This window comes from Numida meleagris, chromosome 13 (genome assembly GCF_002078875.1).
Source record: "Numida meleagris isolate 19003 breed g44 Domestic line chromosome 13, NumMel1.0, whole genome shotgun sequence".
Classification (NCBI taxonomy): domain Eukaryota; kingdom Metazoa; phylum Chordata; class Aves; order Galliformes; family Numididae; genus Numida; species Numida meleagris.
In genome coordinates this window covers 14,164,461-14,185,411 of record NC_034421.1, presented here as the reverse complement: position 1 = coordinate 14,185,411, position 20,951 = coordinate 14,164,461, and the positions used below count along the sequence as shown (strand labels likewise).

General features: G+C 44.7%; 1 protein-coding gene across 2 annotated transcripts in view; it reads left to right on the top strand.

Annotated features, from left to right (window-relative positions):
* Window positions 239-20,951, top strand: part of CRAMP1 (cramped chromatin regulator homolog 1) — a 40,466-nt gene continuing 19,753 nt past the window's right edge. Inside the window, exons 1-8 of one of the 2 annotated variants that reach the window (XM_021411163.1) lie at window positions 239-548; window positions 2,611-2,960; window positions 10,430-10,623; window positions 12,086-12,239; window positions 14,397-14,480; window positions 16,420-16,468; window positions 19,269-19,354; window positions 20,089-20,212. In XM_021411163.1, coding sequence (XP_021266838.1) covers window positions 2,612-2,960; window positions 10,430-10,623; window positions 12,086-12,239; window positions 14,397-14,480; window positions 16,420-16,468; window positions 19,269-19,354; window positions 20,089-20,212 — 1,040 coding nt within the window. In that variant the 5' untranslated portion in view covers window positions 239-548; window position 2,611. Of the gene's footprint in view, window positions 549-2,002; window positions 2,143-2,610; window positions 2,961-10,429; window positions 10,624-12,085; window positions 12,240-14,396; window positions 14,481-16,419; window positions 16,469-19,268; window positions 19,355-20,088; window positions 20,213-20,951 lie in introns of those variants that run through there. The other variant, XM_021411162.1, reaches the window with a different exon arrangement.

Sequence of the window (20,951 nt, the reverse complement as noted above, 5' to 3'; positions counted from 1 at the left end):
CGGCTGCCGCCTCTTCCTCTGCGTGAAGATGTCGTCACCCGCCCCGCGCCGCGCTTTCATTGGTGGGCGTCGGGACCGTGGCCCCGCCCTCCGCCTCGCTCCCGCGTGCCGCGAGCCAATGGGCTGGTTTGTTTGGGGTCGCGGGAGGGGCGTGCCGCGGCGCGCCTAGCGGGGCCCGCGCGCCGCGCCTCCGCCCCCTCGGCCCGGCGCAGGCTGACGAGGAAGCGGAGCCGCGGCGGCCCGGACCCATCGCGGCCCGCGTAGGGGCCGAGCCGGGGCGCCAGGGAGCCGCGGCTCCGGCCGGCGGCGCCGTGGTTGTGGGGGAGCCGGGACGTAGAGGTCGCCTTTCCGGCCGGGAAGCGGGGCCGCTGCCGCCAGCAGCGCTGGGAGGGCCGCTGGAGGCCGCGGGGGTCGCGGTGCGCGCCGGCCTCCCCCCGAGCTGGCGGCTGCGAGGCGCAGCCTGGGGGTGCCTGGGGCCGGGGGAGCCGGAGCGGCCGCCGCCGAAAGAGCCGGAGCGCGGAGGCTGCGCGGCGGCGTTGATGCGGCAGGTAACGCTGCGGGCCGGGCGGGGGGGGACGGGGACCCCGGGGCCTGCGTGTCCCTGGGGCCGGTTGCCTGAGCTCTGGCGGCCGCGCGGGGAGACCAGTCGGGGCTGTCGGGCGGTGCGGGGCCCGTGATGGTGTGCAGGGAGGGTTCCCGATGGAGAGAGAAAGGGAAAGTGGTGTTGGGTGAGAATGAAGAAAGGCGGCTCGAGGGGATGCAGCGGGGTGAGCCCTGCCGGAGGGGTGGCAGGATGGCGGGGGCGGGCAGGGGGCCAGGGGTGGCTGCTCTACCCCGAGGACGCACTGAAGAAGGGAACCCTCTTACCCTGGGGCTGGGGTGCAGCGCCCAGACTGTGGCCGTGGAGCTGAGGGTGGGGTCAGATCCAGCCCTGCTGAAGAGAACGTCTTCGAGCACAGGCTGTCAGAGTTGTAAGATTTCTGTCATCATAACAACTGAAAACATCGTGGTTTTGTTGTCTAGAGAAGTCTTTGTGTGGGTAATCAGGGCTCTGTCAGATTTTGATGTGAAGTTTCAATATGGAAGTTTTAACATGGATTTAGATTGGCGGTTCACACCAGCATGTTGCGCCTTCTGCAAAGAACGGATCATCGCCCCGCATCCTTCTGGGCTGCTGGGCACAGTGCTTCGGCCAGGAGCTGTTAGAGGGAACAGCATCACTTCAGTCACAGGAATGTATGCCATGACCTGTAGGCACGCGTGCTCCTATGTCACAGGCAGGTGATGCGCCTGGTGCACTTTAAAGCACTTTCTTCTGATATTGGCCCAACGTGCAGTTGTTCCATTGTTCCATGGGTGGTTTTTTGAGTTCCCTTCTCTCGTGAGCGTCTCTTTGCCCTCTCTTGAAGTTGGCTGTGGCCGTGCTGCTGCCGTGGGGAGCCGCAATGCAGGTGTTGTTCTCCCACTGCTGCGGGATGGCCTTTCATTGAGGGGCACTTCTGGAGGTGTCTGCCATGCTCCGTGCTTTTACCAAAGCGGTCGTTGGATTTCGGTAGGCAGTGGGGCCTTTGGCCCCATGTGTGTGCCCGTGCCAGGCGCTGTGCTCCAGGTACAGACCGCATCGCAGCGGGCATGTTTTGAGGTGAGCGCAGCAGTGTGGTGAAGGCCCACCTCGTGCCTCTCGAAGCCCCATCCCCGGGCAGGTAACGTCGCACAACTCCCCGAGGCCGCGGTACCCGAGTGCCGCGTGGAGGCGGCGGGGGCCCGTGGCGGTGTCACCCCCGGGCGCTGAGGCGCGGGGTCCCTCCGCCGCCACTGAGGAACGCGGGCAGACGCTGACGAGGCGGCCCCAGGCCCGGCCCGGCCGCTGCTGACAGGAGAGAGCCGCGCCCGGGCGATGCTCCCCGCCGAGGCGGTGGGACCGGCCGTGCCCGGAGCCCCCCGGGTGGAGCGCGGCCCCGGGGAGGGCCGGGAGGTGCGGGGCCGTGGCGGGGTGGGGGCGGAGGGGAGCTGGAAATCTTGGTCGCCGCGGCCAGTCCCAGCCCCAGCCGCACACACACAGGGAGGAGGAGAAGCCGCCGCCGCCGCATCGAGGAGCATGGAGCCCCCCCCCGCGGCGGGCCGGGCCGGCTCGGCCCCACGGTGAGGAGGGCGAGGAGCCCCCCCCGGGCTCCCGGAGCCGCCGGAGGGGTGGGATGGGGCCGAGCCCCGGGCCGGCCCGACCGCGCTGCCCCGCTGCGCCGGGCCCGGCGCTGCCTCCCTCGCCGCCTGCCGAGCGCTTCCAGCGCCCGAGTTCGCCTCGGCGATTTTTCCTCTGAAGGCGGCCCGGAGCCCTCCGGGGGGTGCCGGGGGACCGCCGGGGGAGCCCCGCCGCCTTTTGGGCCGGTTTGGGGGGGTTCCCGCGGAGCTCTCCCCTCCCGCCCTCGGCACAGGTTGTTGGGTCGGGACAGCAAACGAAAGGGGATTTAGTAACAAACAACGGCGGCCATGTTGAGAGGAATTTCTGCAGCTAAACTTCTCCCCTCTCAGCCCGGGGGTTTCTCCCCCTCTCTGGGGGGCTCCCTGGCCTGACTTTATGTCTCTCTCCTTTCTTTCTCTCCTCCCCAACAGGATGACAGTGAAACTGGGCGAGAGCGGCGGGGAGGAAGGGGTGAAAAAGCTGGGCAAGAGAGCAGGAGGAGATGAGGAGTCCCTGGAAGAAGAAGGGGCAGGAGGAGGAGGAGAGGCAGCTCCAGGCAGCAGCAGCACAAAGAAAGAAGAGAAGATCATCAACAGCAGCACTACCAGCAGCCCCCCGCCGAACCCCAGCTTAGCCCAGGCCCCGGCTGCCCTCCAGCCCTCCCACAGCCAGGACCAGCATCATTTTCTCAGGTCCAGTGTCAGACCTCAGAGCAAGAGGCTGAAGAAAGATTCCCAGGCATCCTCTTCAGTTGGCAGCAGCGCTGCTGTAAAAGGCAAAGGTACCGAATTTTGGCACCCCCAGAACCCGCAGGGGGGTGGGATGTGGATGGGCCACCTGTGTGTTTGGGGGTTGTCATTCTTTTCCTGCAGATGCCATCTTTTGTTTGGTTTTGGGGAAGGAGCTTTGGGGCCTGTTTCTCACAGTAGCTGAAATCTTCTTTGTGTCCCAAGGCTTCAACTTCTCTGCTGCCTACTCTCCTGTTCCCAAAAATGGGGGAGTCTGGGGGGGCTGGATTCGTATGTGGAGGGGGAGAAGAAAAATTCCATTATTGGAGCAGACCTTCCATTCCTGCATTTCGTCACTTGAGTTTTAGGAAATTTCTGTATTTTGATTAGGAAATTAGACTCTAACAAGCTGTGTAATCAGGTGGCTGCGCTCTGAATTCTGTCATTGAATAATAAGAAATTCAATGGGTGGTAGCGTCATAAAGGGGGGCAAAAGCAAACCACAAGATATTGTTGATTTTTTTTTTTTTTCCCCAATTATTTCTGTGACTGTTTAAACCAAGGAGCTATTTTGGAAACATCTTTGAGGTGCATGTTTTGAACTGTTTGTTTCCAAAGGTCCGTGAGTCGCCGCCGCTGTATTACTATTTCAGAGCAGCTAGGGGCAGTTCCATACAATTTGAGGGTGGGTTTGTTTGTTTGTTTTGTTTGTTTTTTTTTCTCTTTAAGCTTTCATCACGTACATCTATGCCTACATGTACGTATGTACCTGCATGCATACGTACACATGTATATATGCTCTTATACCTCAGCACTGAGGATAAGGATGTGACTTTTTGTCAGAGCTGTTTCTTTCTGAAGTAGCTGCAAGGCAGTGAGGCCCTCTGAGTCTTCGGTGCTATTGTGTGTGCTCGGCTCTTCCCGGCTGACACCTGGCACTGTGGCTGAGCTGTGGTTGAGATAATTTGGGGTACCTTGCACAAAAGTACTCAAATATTATTTTTCTGTTAAATTTTGAGAGAGAATAGCACTTGTAGATTTCTTCAAGGTTTTAAATAGCCGAGTTTATTCTTGTTTGCTGAAACTAAATAAAACCATGCAGCTTACATGCATGTTGGGCATGACCTCACTTTTTCAGTCCACTGCAGCAATATGTGCATACTGGACATCAGGTGAGCATTCAGAATTCTTACAGTTCAGTGTTACAGTAAGGAGGCAGTCCTTTGCACATGGCAGTATTTTAGTTACTGCCATATAATGAAAAAATCCTGAGCTCAATTGTTTGACAGTTAGTTTATATAATTGGCTGAAGTCTTCTTAATGCCCACTTAGAGATGAAACTTTTTTTGTTTTAAGTGAAGGTTTTCTGTGCGTGGTGTTGGAAGATAGAGCAGAAAGATCTGCGTAATTTTTCTCCCAGCTGCATTAAACCGAATAAACAAGCAGATGGAATACCCAGGAGTGTTTAGCTACAGACAATTACTTCAAGGGTTGTAAGTAGTATGAAATGGGAGGAGATGTTTATTTGCCGTACGTGTTGTCCATCACGGACAAGTGTATTGTATGCATTCAAAATTATTTCACCGCTTTGGAAATGAATGCACACGTGAACAAAATACGTCGCCTTTGTGCACGTGTATATTCATGTTTCTGTATTTGTACATAAATACTCATTTATGATTTTAGAGGAGCGGAGTAATACTTCCTGGGGTAAAACACAGCTAAGAAGCAGACTTAGTTTATTTTGCAGTTCAGATTCCAAAAGAGCCATAACAAAATAGACCATGTTATTTCAGTAGTTGGTCATAGACTGGTAATCACTGTACCTGACTACAGTGTCAGGTCTGGGAAACTTTCTTAAATCATTGGGAGTGACAGTCATTAGTAGAATAACAGTTGCAGTTTCACTTCTTGAATTATAAGACCAGCCACATCTTTGCCTGGCTAGTTTAGATGTGAATGTATTAAAGCTGATTCCCCTCATGTGAGTGGGATTGTAACTGCCAGGTGTCGGAGAGCAGCGGGATCATTTCTACGTAGGTTGCTCCAAAAGTAATGCCTCCTTATAGTTTCCGTGGAAACTGCAACAGATCCAAAGGACACAATGACACTGTTTGATAGAGCACATTCTCAGCTACCAAATGCTATTTTTCAGTACAGTCACCTCTGTTAGCAGTGCACTTTCACCAGCGATGAACAAGAGCTGCATGTTGTGAGTGTACAGATCGCACCAGCGGAGGTGCCCCACTGTCCCCACTGCTGAAATGCATCACCCACTGCCTTGCTGTGCTCACATCCACTCTTCAGTTTCCATCAGTGTTCACCAAGTGTTGATGAATGTCAGTGGGTGCCACTTTTCCACGTGGAGGAATTCAATGACACACCTTTGCTCCTCATGCACTTCCATGTCAGATGCCCTTTTGTCAAGCTGAATTTTTTATTCTGATTTGTCCCGTTTGTGTACTGTGTTGTACTTTGACTTCAGGGGGGGGGAAAAAAAGCATGGAATTACTGTAGTAGAAGGAAGTTTGAAAAGTTCAGCTTCCATAAGTCACGCCATTATGGCTGCTGAAAGGTTTATCAAATTTACTGCTCAAGTATCTAAATATGTGTAATTTGGGGGGGGAATGATTGTTACCCTATTTTCAAATATTGATCATCTTCTTATTATTTCAAGTTCTACGCCTCAAACAGCGTGCTCCCTTTGGAGTATGACTGCTTGGAGGTCAGTCTTGATGTAACTTGCACCAAAGCAGAGGAGGAACCCAAGGGAATGGTGGAGGCAGTTGATTGAGAGTTTGGAGATACAGAAGTTGATGGAGGAAGAGGAAGCAGGCCAATATCCGGTTGCTGAAGAAGAGGGATTTCTAAGAGTTTTCTTCTTGAGCACAAATACACTGTGCTGTTGCTGAGCGTAGGTTTTAGAGTGGGCTTGGGGACTTCTTTCTGTGAAGCAGTAAGTGGTGAAAATATGCCCGTGAATGCTGTCACCACGTCACTAAAAGTAACTGCAGAATGTTGTCATTGTGTGCTGTAGCTCTACTATGAGCTAACGTGGGGTGTTCTCATCTCTGTGATTCTTATCTGTTTTGTGAATGCAGAATGAAGTCAGGAGGGAGTAGTAACAAAACGTAATGGTGATGAGCTGAAGCTTGAAGATGTCTTTCATGCTGTTACTCTAGGTTTGTTCCTAAAACGAATAATAAGCAGTTTGTTTTTGTTAAAGAAAACTCAGCTGAAGACATTAATAGAGTTGAAACACTCCATCTTTTTGCATTGCGTACACCTCACTGGAAAGCAATCTGTAGTTTGCTTCAGCCAACCAAAATTGCGTATCCCGTAGTGTGTGAATTAAATTAATTAGTATGTCCTCCTGTGAAGAGGCTGAACGTACCAAGATAACTGATACGTGGTCTTACTGAAATGATTTTACTGTATCTTCCCAAATTTCTATGCTGCATGTGTTGTAGCCTTCAAGTGAAATACCATTCCTCCATCATTTCTCTAGGGAATGAATGACTGTTTAAGAACTACCAGTGCAGTCCTCTGTTCTAATACTCTTCTTGATTCTGTCCATCTCATTTACCACTGATACTTCTCCTTCCATCCCACCCTGATGTACTTCCATTTATTCTTAGTTCTCCCTCCCTTCCTTTGAAGGGGTCGTAGGGCCAGAACTCCACAGTATCTCATCTCAGACCACAACAGGAGGATTTTGTTTCGTGAGCCCTGTGCTGTAGGTACTGAGCTTTGAAAGATGCCTGCCTGCAAGGTACAGGTGCAGATGGAGCCTTGCACTAGGCTTTGTGCCTAATATACATGCTTACAATGCATTATTCTTTTTAGGGATTTTTTTCTAGTGAAACAGCAATAGAATGATATAATTGAGGGAGGGCAGTGACCAGATTTACTTATTTAAAGAAAAGTCTTTTTTACAGCGATGCTTGGTTAGCTCATATACTGCTGCAATTGATAGCTTAAATGTATACTGTCCATACAAAAGCAAGCACGAGCATAGTTTTGTGCGTGCACGCCTGTTGGTAATTGGCACTGTGTATGTTTAAACACATCCAGCTATTGTTGGTTTTTGCAAGTGTTCTAAACAGTAAGAGATGGAAGAAGCTACCCGCGTTGATCTCTGTAGGGCGTTCATCTGTTGTGTTTTAAAGCTTTGGATGTTAATTCATAATGAGCATAATACGGTATGAAAGTACAACGTAGCTTTAACTGTCCTAGGCCTTCTTAGGAGTCTCTGCTATTTACTACAGAGACATACAAGGTAGAAGTTGACTTTCCAGTTAAAATATTAGTCCTCAGTTTGAAGCATTGACTTGCTGGGAATATGTCAGTCTCTCTCCCTCTCTTGTCTGTGTTCTCAGCTGCGGTTCTTGGAGAGAAAAGCAAATTGGATCCAGCTGCAGATATGTTGGATCCTTCAACAAAGCAAGTGGCTTCACTTAAATTCCTGTATCATACACTTGCTGTGTGATCACTTGATGTGTTTCTTCACCAAAGCGTATGATGTCTTCTCTACCTTTGGAAAGACATGTGACTAAAATTGGGACTTGCTTACCTTGTGATCAGGGAGAAAGTTTGGACGTTTCTTTGATTTATTTATTAAAATTGAGGAGTAAATGCTCTTTGAGGAGAGTTCTGCCGTGAGAATAGCAGAATGAGTTTGGAAGTGTTCTGCAAAGTTTAAGACTGTTTGCACCTTATCCAGCTCTGCTGGCTGCAAATGTTTTGATGCACATTTCTGAAGACTGCCAAGACTGCAGGTGTGTGAGAATAAAATACTCGAGTGTTTTCTGCTGTGGCTTTCTTACAGGCAGTCCTTACTAAGAAATACTTTTTAACTTCTCTGTAGTTTAAGCTAGTTACTGGCTTGTATAGAATCCAAAACAAGGATAAAATGCTTTGAAGCAGTCTTCATGGTGTGTTACAAGTTGGTGTTTGCATCCCCTGCCTTGGAGAGAGAGTTAGCGTTTTGTGCTCTGGATTTGGCTGGCAGCATGCGAGTCTGTGAACTTAGCAGCTGGTTTCTGAAGGTATTTCCTGGTAGCTGTTCCACCTGCAGTTGGCTGGTGACTCCTGAAGAAGTTCACACTTTACAGCTAACCCTATAGAACGCCAATAAGAAAGCCAGCCTGCGTGTTGAGATACATGAGTGTAGCGGGGATTGACTCTGCCAATTCCAGCTCTGAAAATCCCAGAGAGTGGGTGTGAATCAGCTGGTAGGTGAGAGCTGTTGGTTGAAAATGGGAGAGTAGACACTGAGATGCTACCACGAGCGTAGAAGGAAGAACTTGTGGCTGTAGTCAGAGTAAGCCGGTGGCACTGCCTGTGACTCGTGATACGTGCGGTGTTCCATTGAGTGTCATTTTCATATTAGATCTTAAACTGCACTCTTTACATCCCCTTATATTTTTTGCAAGTATTTGTACTTTCCGTGGGACTATGAAGAAGACAGCTTCATCTACAGAAAATATGTGGAATTCTAATGAAGGACACTGGATTAACCAAACAGATAAGTTTGTCTGAAGCACTGATTCTCATCTGTGATCTTGCTGGAGATTATAGTTCAAGTACCAAGCATGGAATCTTGATGTCTTTGGGAATTCTTTGTTGAAAGCTGAATGGAATTTCTGTGAACTTCAGCATCCAAACTTGCTCATATACAGAGCCTATCCCATTCCCTCAGCTGCTCCCCATCACACTTGTGCTCCAGAGCCCTCACAGCTCCGTGCCCTTCTCTGGACACGCTCCAGGGCCTCGGTGTCTTGTCTTGTAGTGAGGGGCCCAGAACTGAACACAGCACTGCGGCCCCCCCAGGGCTGAGTACAGTGAGACCATCACCGCCCTGTCCTGCTGGCTGCACTATTTCTGACACTACCAGGATGCCGTTGGCCTTCTTGGCCACCTGGGCACGCTGCTGGCTCATGTTCAGCCAAGAGTTGACCAACACCCCCAGGTCCATTTCCTCCATGCAGCCTTCCAGCCACTCTGCCCCAAGCCTGGAGTGCTGCCCGGGGTTGTTGTGGCCAAAGGGCAGGACCCGGCACTTGGTCTTGTTGAACTTCATCTCACTGGCTTCAGCCCAGAGATCCAGCCTGTCCAGATCCCTCTGTAGGGCCTCGCTACCCCTAGGCAGATTGACACTTCCCCCCAACTTGGTGTCATCTGCAAACTTATGGGGGGTGCACTCAATGCCTTCATCCAGATGATTAATAAAGATATTTAACATAGTAAAGATGTTATGCTAATTATGATATTATAGTTTCACATTTACAGAGTAAAGAAGCAGTTCTGGATCTTAAAACTGGTGTTTATCTTCTCAGCAATGTATTAAAGTGCATCAGATTTTTGCAGTGATTTCACATTTCTTAAAGACTTTGTAGTATCAGAATTAAATTGCTTAACTATCAATTATTGAGACATGGATGGGGGCTTTAGGAAGTAGAGAGGCTTTTTGTTTGTTTGCTTGGGGTTTTTTGGTTAGTATTTTTTTTTCCCAGAAGTTTTATTTTTAGGTGAATTTCCTATTCTCGTTCATGCTTTGCCTTATGTGCTTCCCTGTGGTGACAGCAATTGTCTTCAAAACGATCAAATAGTTCCTGGAAATGAAAGAAGAATTAACCTTAAAATAACCAATTTATTTTGAGGTAAACTGCAGGACATAAGGGGCAGTGACTGGACAAGTGGAAACAGTAATAAGCTTTTTTTATAATAGGAAATGGATGTTTAATGTCGAAAGAATGTTTTCTGTAGGGTACGCTCCTGCCCTGATCTGTGCAGTCCAGTCTTCAATGCTGCCTCTTAGCAAAATGGGGGAAAATGTGTTTTGGGAGTGTAACTTATTGAGGATGCTTAGGTTCTCATGGAAAAAAAAAAAAGAGTGTTCCTTTTGGGAGGTCTCTCTGGTTTCTGGATTCTGATAACCTGTTAGAACGGTACAAATGCTTGGTTTGCTTTCTGCTGTGAATAAATAACACATTTAAAGTTGGTTGATCATGTTTTTAATGATTGAAGTATCTTCAGAAGAACTTTGTTTCAGAGTTGATTTAAAAGAAAAAAATAAGAAGGTTTTTCTTCTCAGGGTTGTGGGGATGTGGTCTTACTGCATTACACGCTGCTATTGCCTTCCTGCTGTTTCTCCTCCCTGTTTTCTTCGGTCCCTTTTCATCTCTCTGCCGCTTGCAAAAGCAGCGATTCCTCATGGTTGCATCAGGCTTTATCACCCTTCCCTTGCTATTTCTGATCTCTGCTTTTTGGTGTTCCCCCACCCCCAGGTACGTCCTTTGGGGTGCCAGCAGCCGACAAAGGTACAGTCAGGTCTGCTCAGCTGTGCCCTCTTCCAAATGTTGCACCAGAATCTGGGGAAGGAAGAAGTGCTGGGACTTGTCGTCATTGGGAAAGCTTGAATAATTCTTGTGTTTTCCTAGGTGGGCTGAATTCCTCACTTATCCACGAGTCCTCCTGTTGGTTTAATATTTGCTGTGTTGTTTTTGGGTTTCTTTTGCAGCGTCAGATAATGGAGGGGCTGCATCTGGTGGCACATCAGGAATACCTCCCAGCAATCCTACCGGGAACTCCAAGTCAGCAGCGAGGAACCTGGGCTCCTCAGCTGGAGAGAAGGAGGAAGGAAAGAAGGTCAGGAGGCAGTGGGAGTCGTGGAGCACAGAGGACAAAAACACGTTCTTCGAGGGACTGTATGAGGTACACAGAGAGGGAAATAACCAGTTGACATGGTTTCGTTTGGTATGTGCATGTTCCTAAAGAAGGTTGATTTAACTGGGTTTGCAGGAGCCCCACCCATATGCTTACATTACTTCTGTTTGTGCATACGTGCCCATGCAGTTGGCTGTGTAACAGTTGTGAATCAAAGCCATCAAAGCCACCTTTCCAATGTGTCAAGCTTTTTTCCTTTTTTTTTTTTTAAATACATTGGTAAATATGTGAATTTCATTCCTGAATGTTAATAATAACTTAACGTTTTCAATTATGTTTTTTTTTTTTTTTTTCAACTGAGGAAAAGATAATTTCACCATCTCAACTTTCAGGAGCAACACACTCATGCTAATATTAGCAAATAAGAAATTATGTTTTGTTTTAAAGTGTTAAAGATCCTGTATTTAGTCTTCTGATGATAAGGAGTCAAACCACTTTGGTGCTGGGGTTGAGAGACAAGGAAAGTTAGATCATCTAACTTCTTATCTCGTATGCTGAATGCAATATATTCCTCATTTTTTTCTGACAGTTATTTTAAGAATACTGATTTAAAAGCCTTTATTGTTATAAAAATATGTGCTAAAGGTGAAAACAAAAGAAATGGTCACAGGTTTGGTTTTTTAAGTGATATCATGATTCATGTGTATATTTTGTCAACAGAATGAACATTTGAACTGTTTTCTTTAAGCCCTTCCGTCACTGAGAGGAATTGTTAATTTGGTTCCCTGCTTCCATTCGTTTAATGCCGTTACCATTTACAAGAGGTTTTCCTACTTTGTAATTGTATTAAAATCAACTCAAACCTTTTCTAAATTCTGAGAAACTGGGAGTTCAGTGGTAATTGACGTTCATGAAGGATTTTATAGGGATTGGATAGGTTTTAAGGGACACTTAGGTGTCTTCGTTTTATTTTTATCCTGAGAATGAGCTTCCACTATAAAAGTGTATCTTCTGTAGGTACCACCAGCTTTCCCTTCATTATCTGAAACTCAAATGTTGTACCACTAATAACTCAAATGTGAAATTCCCTGTTAAGTAGAAGTTATTAAACAAAACGTTAGTCCTAGACAGAAATGTGTTCAGGAGAGAGGAGGGGGAAAATACTGAAGAAAGTAAAGAGAGCTGAGTAACACAGTCAGTGTTTTCAGTTCTGCCACTCAGTGCATTTGAGTAAAGTTGTCTCTTTTTACAAAGTTGCTAGTAATTTACGTTTTATTTTCAAACAACCCAATAAATTAAAAGGTAATTTGGTTGGCATCCATAATACATTTTACATAAAATAAAGGAAAATACTGTCATTCTTGTGCTGTTGAGTTTTGATAACCGAGAACTTTGTTTATGACCGTTGAAACCCAATTTCCCAGAAAGAACCCCAAAATCCTTCATCTTATTTCAGTTGTCTTACAACAAGAGATTTTGACTGTTTGGATTTGTTTGATTTGGTCTTCAGCACGGGAAGGACTTTGAAGCTATCCAGAACAACATTGCCCTGAAGTACAAGAAGAAAGGCAAGCCAGCAAGCATGGTGAAGAACAAGGAGCAGGTCCGCCATTTCTACTACCGCACCTGGCACAAGATCTCCAAGTACATTGACTTTGATAATGGTTAGTATGCAGGGATGCAGGCTTAGTGCAGGACTCCCAGGCTTGTGAGTGTTGGAGTCCAACCTTTTAGAGTCATCAGGGAGAGTAGGAATGATGGAAGTGAGAAAATAAGGACTGAATAGGATTTCTTGTGTATAGGTTGAATGTTTATGAGTGTAACCACAGTGAGGTTCATCATCTTTTTTTGATGATTCTGATGATTTTGAGAGGTTCATACCTCTCAAAAAGTTGTGTTTATTTCTTATCATTGCCTTTGCATCAATTCACAGCATAGTAACTGTTGATCCTGCTGCTGGTACTGGGGAAAAGGCAGGTTTGAGGAAGTTTTTCTTTCTGTTCTCAGAAACACACCCTAGAGAACAGCTGCCTAAATGATAGCTAGTCAGGCGTGACTTCATCAGGCAAATTGACTCTTGCACTTCTTTGCACTTCTTGGAGAAGGTAGAAATGAATAAGTAGTCTGATACAAATGTGAATGGTGGAATGTTTGTTTACACTTTAAACAAGCCTGAAATTGTGTCATTAATTCTGTTAGGAGTTCCTGTGCCCTGTTTCCTACTTAACATTCTTTCTTTCCTTCTCCAGCATGATGAATGAAAAGGAAATTGGGAAGTTGTATGAACTGCTAGCAGTGTTTTGTAACAATATGTGGTCATTGATTTTTGTCGGATGCTTACTACTCTGTAATGGGCAGTGAGGATTCAGGTCAATTTGTGGATAGCCTGCTTTGAAAAGTGGTTAAAGGAATGTACTGCAGAGTGAATAGATTGTACTTACACACAGTTATGTTGTCTATTTTAAGGTATTATGAAGATTATCAGTTCTCCTCTTAGCTTTTGTTTGAGTAAAGACTTCCAGGGCCTTCCTGTCATTTTGGTGCTGTGTTCTGAGTTGCATAGGTTGTGATAGGGTCATCGTTGTTTTAAGACCAAAACTTTCAACAATTCTTTTTAACTTCAGCAAAACTCTGGATAGTAAATTCATGTACACAGTTTGTGGCCAGAGCCTGTCACATTAAAAATCACTCAGTGAGAAATGGCTATGATTTTAAGTGCTAATAACTTGTAATGTATATTAAGACGTACTTGTAGAAAAAAAGATGAATAAATGGAAAGACAGATACAAAACAGTCTCTTTATGAGCTTAATTTTGCTTCTTCTTGAGATTAGGTTATCTAAAGGAGGGCTTCTACATCTAATGTACTTCTCATAAGGTGTATTTTTAAGAATATTTTTATTATATATATTATTTTATTTTTTTATTATTTATTATAATATTAATATTATATTAAGGGTTTTTTGTTTGTGTTTTTTTTCCACATCAAGACAAGATACTGAAATGAACTGAGCCATTAGTATTTTAATTTTGAAATGTCACAGCAAACATTGTATGGAAAAACTTAAAGTTATCTTGGAGGAACTTCATCTGTTTTCTGGATAACATTAAGACTTGGGTCTGTACCTATAGGATCTGAGATCCCATTGGCTGTAGGAATTTAAGAATTAGTGCTGTGCCTTGTTTAGGTTTAGTATTAGTAAAAATACATGTCTGAATTTGGAGATCAAGCAAGCTTGCAAGTCCAGGAGAACCCAATTTGTGTTGAATAGACAAGAATAAATGCTTTTGTCTGATCTGTGCATCACAAGACTGTCAGTGCTGTTACAGATATTTATGTCTATTAGAAATAATAATGTCTCTGTGGTGTGTGTTAATGAGAAGGGGGGGGTGTTTGAAAAAGCTCCTTCAGCTGAATGAGTGCATCTCGTTAGATAAAACACAGAATCTAGAGTTTGCCTTAAATCTCCAGTTTTGCTTTCCTGTGCAGAATGTATCTTCTGGAGAATTCAGACCTACTTCTCAAGGAGTTTTGCATGTGGTTTCTGGGGAGCATACGGATGATTTCTTCAGAAATTGTAAACTGTTTCGTGATAGTAGGGTTGATGCAACTGAGTTAGCTGTATTTTGTATATTGAACAATTGGATGTTTGTTTAAATCCTGCAAAAGCTGCTTAGTCTTACCTCCAGTGATGTGTCTGTCTCATTGCTATAAATGTGAATCGTTCGTCTTTTCACAGAATGCTCTCCTTTTCAGTGTTGAAAGGAATATCTGCGTTTCGGATGATGTCATCTCACTTCTACCTTTTTCTGTTCTTTCAGTGTTCTCTCAAGGGCTGAAAAAATCATCCCTGGAGCTTTATGGCTTAATCTGCTATGGAGAACTGAGGAAAAAGATTGGGGGATGTGAGTATGAATTGTTTCAGATGACTGGAAATCATTTCTATATGGTAGAATCAAAAGTGTCTACCCTTGAAGGTAGTCATGTCTGGTACAGTTTCACTTTTGTCTTATTAAGAGTTTGTGTTCATTCTGTTCTATTGCAGTAGCCTGTGGTATATTAATTTCATTAAATGTGTTTGTATTTTTAAGGACATCCTAGTCGGTTGCATGAGTCCCCTTTTTCTTTGACACATTTCTTTAGCTTTTACTATCGTGCAGCACATGGAATACCCACAGATGACAGGTAAAAGTGTTTGCACTTTGGGTCATCCATCTGTTTTATTATACTTGAAAAGTATTCGTACTCACGGGGGTTTCTGCCTTCACTGTCAAAATCTGGGCTGGCACCTTTCTCCAAGACAGTGTCTTTTACGTAATAACAAACGCTGGAGCTGGAAAAGCCATTACGGCTTATAATAAGAAATATTAGCCTTCCTGGCTGATCAGAATGCATTGTGACCCTCATGCCAGTCCCACAAGCTGGTTGTGCCCACAAGGATGAGCATAGATGATGGGCACATGCCTTATTTGTGTGCTCCAGTCTTCTGGAAATGGATGGGTTGCAGGAGCAAGGTGCCTCGTGCTGTGTCTGCGTGGTCTTGATGGCTTGGAGAATGGGGAGAGTAACAAGTGTTGCGTGCTCCTGCCCACCCACCCACGTGTATCTTCTTTTCATTTGTTCCCAAGTTGGTTGTGGAGTTGGTGTTAGATCCAAGCACTACACATTTTGTTTGCAAAAGGAGGGAAATAATCCCAATTCTGTCATTTCTTCATAAACCCAAGGTAGCTGCGAACTGAAAAAGTCAAAGTTGTGGGCACGTACAAATCCCATTTGCAGGTTTTTTTTGCTAGATTGTCTCCCTACTTGAGATTTTAATGTACTGTGTCATCAGTTAGGATGTTCTGAATGTTCTTAGTTTGTTCTGTGAAGACATTTTGAACTGTTTTGTGACAAACAAGGTGCAGAGGCAAGACGGGTGACATTCCCCGTAGAAAGGAGTATTAGTGTTTCTTCCTTTTATCCACATCTTGTGTTAAAAGCAGACCCTCCTTGGCTCCAAGTGGGAATGAGGTTTTGCACAGTCACCATGGCAATGCGTGCATACTCTGTGCTTCTGCCTTTTTATAACTTTGGTACTTGGTTAAATATTTTACCTTTCATTATGGGAAAATTGTTGTCTCTTCCCTGACATGAGATGGACTTGAGCAGCCAAGCCTCTGTACCCAGCTTACCAGAGGTCTGCTCTGCAGGTGGTGAAAGTTGTTTTTCTCTTTGTTTTGCAATTCTTCACACTAAAAATTTCTTCCCAGAAATTGGGATCGCTTTTGTAGAACTGCTGAGAAACAACAGCGTGGCAGGACTACTTTCATCATCGCCGCAGGGAGGTTAATTTTGCAGTAAATAGATCTGGACGTAACTATTGATCGAGAATACAAATTCAGTTATCATAATGTCTACTTTAAAATCTTCAGTGCAGTGCATGGAGGAAAGGTGTGATTTATAGGTGTGTTCTGTTGTTTTCATTTCCTTTCCTCTCCTTGCGAAGGCTTGGTGCTCTTTCGTTGTGCTGAGCTGCCTTAGCAACAGAGATGGAGCGGGCAGATGAGGAGGCTTGCTTTCTGATACTGCAGTGTCAGATTAATGCCCAGCAACCCGGGCTGTGTGTAGCACCTAAACTGTGGTCATTTAATTGTCGAGTGAAGTGTAATTTTCACGGCAATGACCGTGGAAACCCTGTGTTATGAAAATAGAATATGTTCTAAAAATTAAGCCCATTTATGCACATTAATCCTTCATGAGAAGAAAATGTAATAGTTTTGAAAACCAAACGGCACAAAAATAAAGGTCAGGGCTGCTTTGCTTGAAATGGTAATTTGTTATTTTGTCCTTTTTCCTGTAAAGGTATGGATGACAAGAATGCAGCTAAACTTAATGAGCTTATTCAGGCTGGGTAAGTAAAAACTTCTTCCTGTAACTCACAGAATGGGTTGTTGGGTTGGTCATCATGACTCTACAGGAACATTTTTACTTTTTCAGAGCCAGAGTTTCACATTTGACACTCAATTCCTTTTGTGTCTTTCATCGTGAAGGGCTGTGGTCACTAAACTGAATGTCTTTCAAGCTGTAGTTAGGCAGCAGACATCAGTTTGTCCTAATCGTGTCTTCAGAAGAGACTGGAAAACAGTTTCATTCTGTCTTTTACGGATCACCTTTTATTTTTGGTGTTTGTGCTTTTAGAGTATGTTACTGTAGCAAATTATTGATGGAGTCAACTTTACTGTAAAAAGGAAAAAAAAAAATAGGAAGGTTTCACATACTCAGCAGCTGCTGACTTTAGCTTGCATGGAGTGGATACTTGGTGTTGCACTTTCATTGGAGTCCCCACGTATGTGCATTACAGTTCCTTCTCCTGAAAGCTGCCCTCGGTGCAGCCTGCTGATGTGTTGCAGCTCATGGATGTGATTGTTTAGGAAATCACTTGTTCATTCTTTCGTTTACCAAATTTTAAATTAGAGCAGAAGTTTCCATTTGGTTTGGGTTTTGTACCATTAAGAAAATCTCATCAGTATTTTTTTTTTTCATAAATGAAAGGATTTTTAATATGAATTACTTAATCCACTTAATGTATCAGTTAAAATGGTCTGGGCTTCCTTTTTCCTCCTGCACCTCTTTCTTTGTCTGGTGGGAAACATCCTAGTTCTTTCAGGAGCAAAATGTGCTCATGTTTTCCTCCTCATTAGCACCTGCTCATCTGCACTATCTGAGTTAATCCCCTGCATGTGCAGGACAGCCCTGAATCTCCGCAAACAAACACACTGCATGTGTCCCATTAAATAAAACGTTCTCATTCCCTCTTGCTCAGTGGTGTTAAGATGCTGTGATCGCTCTATTTGGAAGTGGTTCTCTTTTTCTCAGTTCCTAACATCTTTCTTTCACGTCTCATACTCCTCCTTCCTTTCCTCTCAGCGCAGTACACTTGTCGCTGTGTTGAAAGTCTTGAGTGAAAGTGATTGTCTAGCTGTTAAGAATGACAAATGTGAACGTGCATGATTCCCATAATCTTCTCCTGAAGCAGGTAAATGCTGTTTGGTAAGGGTCAAGGGAAGCTAGGGCAGCGAGGAGCTGGCTCTGGCAGTTTGTTTGCATGTTTTGCCTACGTTACACATCAACTCTGACTTTGTGTAATAATCGCTTGGTGTAGGAAAAACAAATGACTCTGAGATGCTTGTAGCAAAACTGTATTGAGCCTTTTCCTAGTAGAGCTTATAACCCAGCTCACAGATCAAAAATAATGCTTGAAAATATAATTAACTAGTTATTTAATGTAAAGGCAGAGTCTTTGTGTTAGATGTCCCTGTTTGATCATTGAAGCAAGACCATCCAGTGCTGTACTTCTGCGTACTTGTCTTGAGAATTTCAGAAGTCTGTAAGAGCAGCTAGAGCATGGCTTGTGGCTCAGCTGTAGTCAGATGAGTCAGTGATCTGTCAGAAGATAGATCCCAGTTATAAGTCCAGGGGGAATGGGAGAACTACTCCGACAGCTTTTGTCACTGATCCGAGTAGCTTGGCACACTCACAACCACACTGGCATGCACGGGCTGCTCACTGAAGTTTTCAGAATCACTTAGCAGGACAGCTATGAAACAAAACTCAGTTAGAAAGTACAGGGAATCCAGATTGCCATCTGCCCAGTCTTTTCTTGCTGGTTCTTTATTACAGCGATGCTCCCTTGGCTTCTGGTAGCTTAGTGCTAGTTCAGGAGGTCTGCCCTTCCAGACGTGGGGTGTTCTGAGTCTGTGGAGGTTCACAGCGTAGCACCTGAAACTCCTGAGCTGCTCACCTCTTCCCCTCCATCTCCTCAGGTCTGGCTTTGCCTCCTGCTGCCCCTTCGTGACTTTCCCTCTTAGCTGTGTAGACAAGTGCTCGCTTCGTGAGGTGTTACCTTCCTTACATCCAGGTCCTACTATAAGAACATTCTCCGTAATTTCTTTCCTTCTACTTGCAAAGACTTGTGTTGTTCTTGCTGCTTCTGTGCCCGGTGATCCTTATTGCTTGAGGCATAAATATTGCCTTCAGTACCTTCGTATCAGTGCCTGCCTGCCTTTGTAGGTCTCTATAGGGACAACAGAGCTGACTGGATGAAGAAATCAAATAGCTCCACTGCTCAGGAAGAGAAGAGTAGTCTTGTTTTTAAGGATCTTCATAGCTGTTTCTGTGGTATTGGAACTAAAGTGAAACCATAATGTAGAAGTGACTGTTCAGATTCCTGCACAAGTGGTTAGGCCTCATTTCTGCAACAGATGTGTTATTTACATTACAGAGTGGAAGACCTCTTAGCAACTTCAGGTTTTTTGTTTTGTTTTTATGGTGAACAGTTAGGAATATAAAGAGGAGACAAAGGCAAAACCAGTTGTCTTTTCCAGACAAGCTTTATCTGAGGGTTCTCTGCAACCAAAGTAACATGATTTTGGTCTGTACATCATAACAGCCCTTCCCTTAGTGCACATAACAGGACAGTGTCTTGTGGATGTCTGGAAGAGGAGTGTTACAAGAGTAGCATTTCTATAACAAAAAATAAGGTGATTAAAAATAATAATTAAAAAAAAATGCCTTTGTGAGTCTGCATTGCAAACCCTTATATTTCTTAATTCCTATAGAGATGATTGTATCTGATTGTATCACTGCTATGTACACACTCACAAACTCTATTTAATGGTGCCTGTAAATACTTCTCTTCCAATATTATCCAGGGCTACAACTGTTCGTTACAAAGGCAGAAACCTTCGTATCAAAGCTCCCATGTGCAGGGCTTTGAAGAAGCTCTGTGATCCAGACGGTAAGTAAGAGATGCTGGAATGGGAAAAAGTTTTCACAGAGTTGGAAGAACATGAGAGTAGGCCTGTTCTAGTGTGTACATTGCTGGCAGGGGAATTTGTGTTATTTTGCATTTGTATTGGGCACAGGTGTGTCCCTGTTCTCTTAATGTAACCCTGTTTGCTTGTGGCATCCTGCTAACTTTAAGATCCACCTCGCTCTCTAAGTCTTGAGCATGACAGTAGTGAAATTACAGAGAGATGTACACCAGACAAGATTGCTACAGCTTTGCCAGTTTTACTTTCACTATATTCCTTCCTACTATAACAGTGAATAAACAGCAGTACATTTTTTAGCATTGAGCATTTTAGACTTTTTTTTTTACCTTCTTTGTTTCAGCTTTGTGACTTCCCTTCCCTTCTTCTGCTTCCCTCCCACCCCAATAAGTAGTATCAGTGCATTTTAAAGATCTAAAATACTGTGCTTGTTCAGAGTTTCCAGCCACCTGAGATTGACACTGCTTGCTCAACTGGAAGCTCCAGTACTACTGCAGTGTCCAAGGCAAAACATAAACGTATTGGATCAGGAGGTAATCTAAGGAAACAGGCTCCCTCCACTGGTAAAGATGAGTTGCTTAAGTTATCTGTAGGTGGTGCTGATACCTGTGATGCTTTTTTCTTGCATAAATGAGCATATAGCATTCTGCTTGAGCTTTCTTGCTTTGATCCGTGCCCTTTGTGCTTCATCTCCCTTCAGGCATTAGTGATGAAGAGGATCAGAAGCCAGTACGTCTTCCTCTCAAGGTCCCCGTTGAGTTGCAGCCACGAAATAATCATGCATGGGCTCGAGTGCAGAGCCTTGCCCAGAATCCACGGCTTAGGTAACAGAGACCTGATTTTAATATTCAGTACAGAATAGAGAAACATGTGGGCAGCATTCTGTCTCTTGAGAGTTCTTTTTATGATCTAGGTGGTACATAATTGATAATGCAATTTCACTAACCATACTTATTCTGAAGCCTTTGTCCAATCAAAGTATGTGATTCTTATAGAGAGCGGGATCACACTTGAAATTTAATTTACCATTAATCGTTACACCTTTTAATTTGAGTAATGATCTGAGATAGGAAAGTAGGGGATGATTTTGCTTTGTGCCATTTACACCCAGTTGTCAGAGTAGAGACAAATGGAACAGAGACATGCAGCGTTAGTTCTACTGAAACTTGTATTGGACATGCTGTGAGACAGCGGCATAGGGGAGGGAAGTAAAACAATGGTCAGAGACACCTGCACCAGGAGCCTGAATATCTGAATGCAACACAGTGGTAGCAGGAAGGAAGATATTTAGCTTAACTTGCTCCCAACCAGATCTGCTTGGTTTTGTTGTTCCGTGCTGTCAGTGGCTGTCCGTTTGAGCACTTACAGCTAGTCCAGAATTTGTGGCTGAAAACTCTAGGCCTCTGTGATGCTGATAGCTCCTTCACATCAAGTATTTCATTATAATGACTGAATGTCACGCAGAGAGGAGAACCAAGATATGTAGTGTAAGATTTACTTTGTGAAATGCTTTGAGAGCAAAAAAGTAAATGTATTTTGTCCTCGTTTTTCTTTCCATGCTTC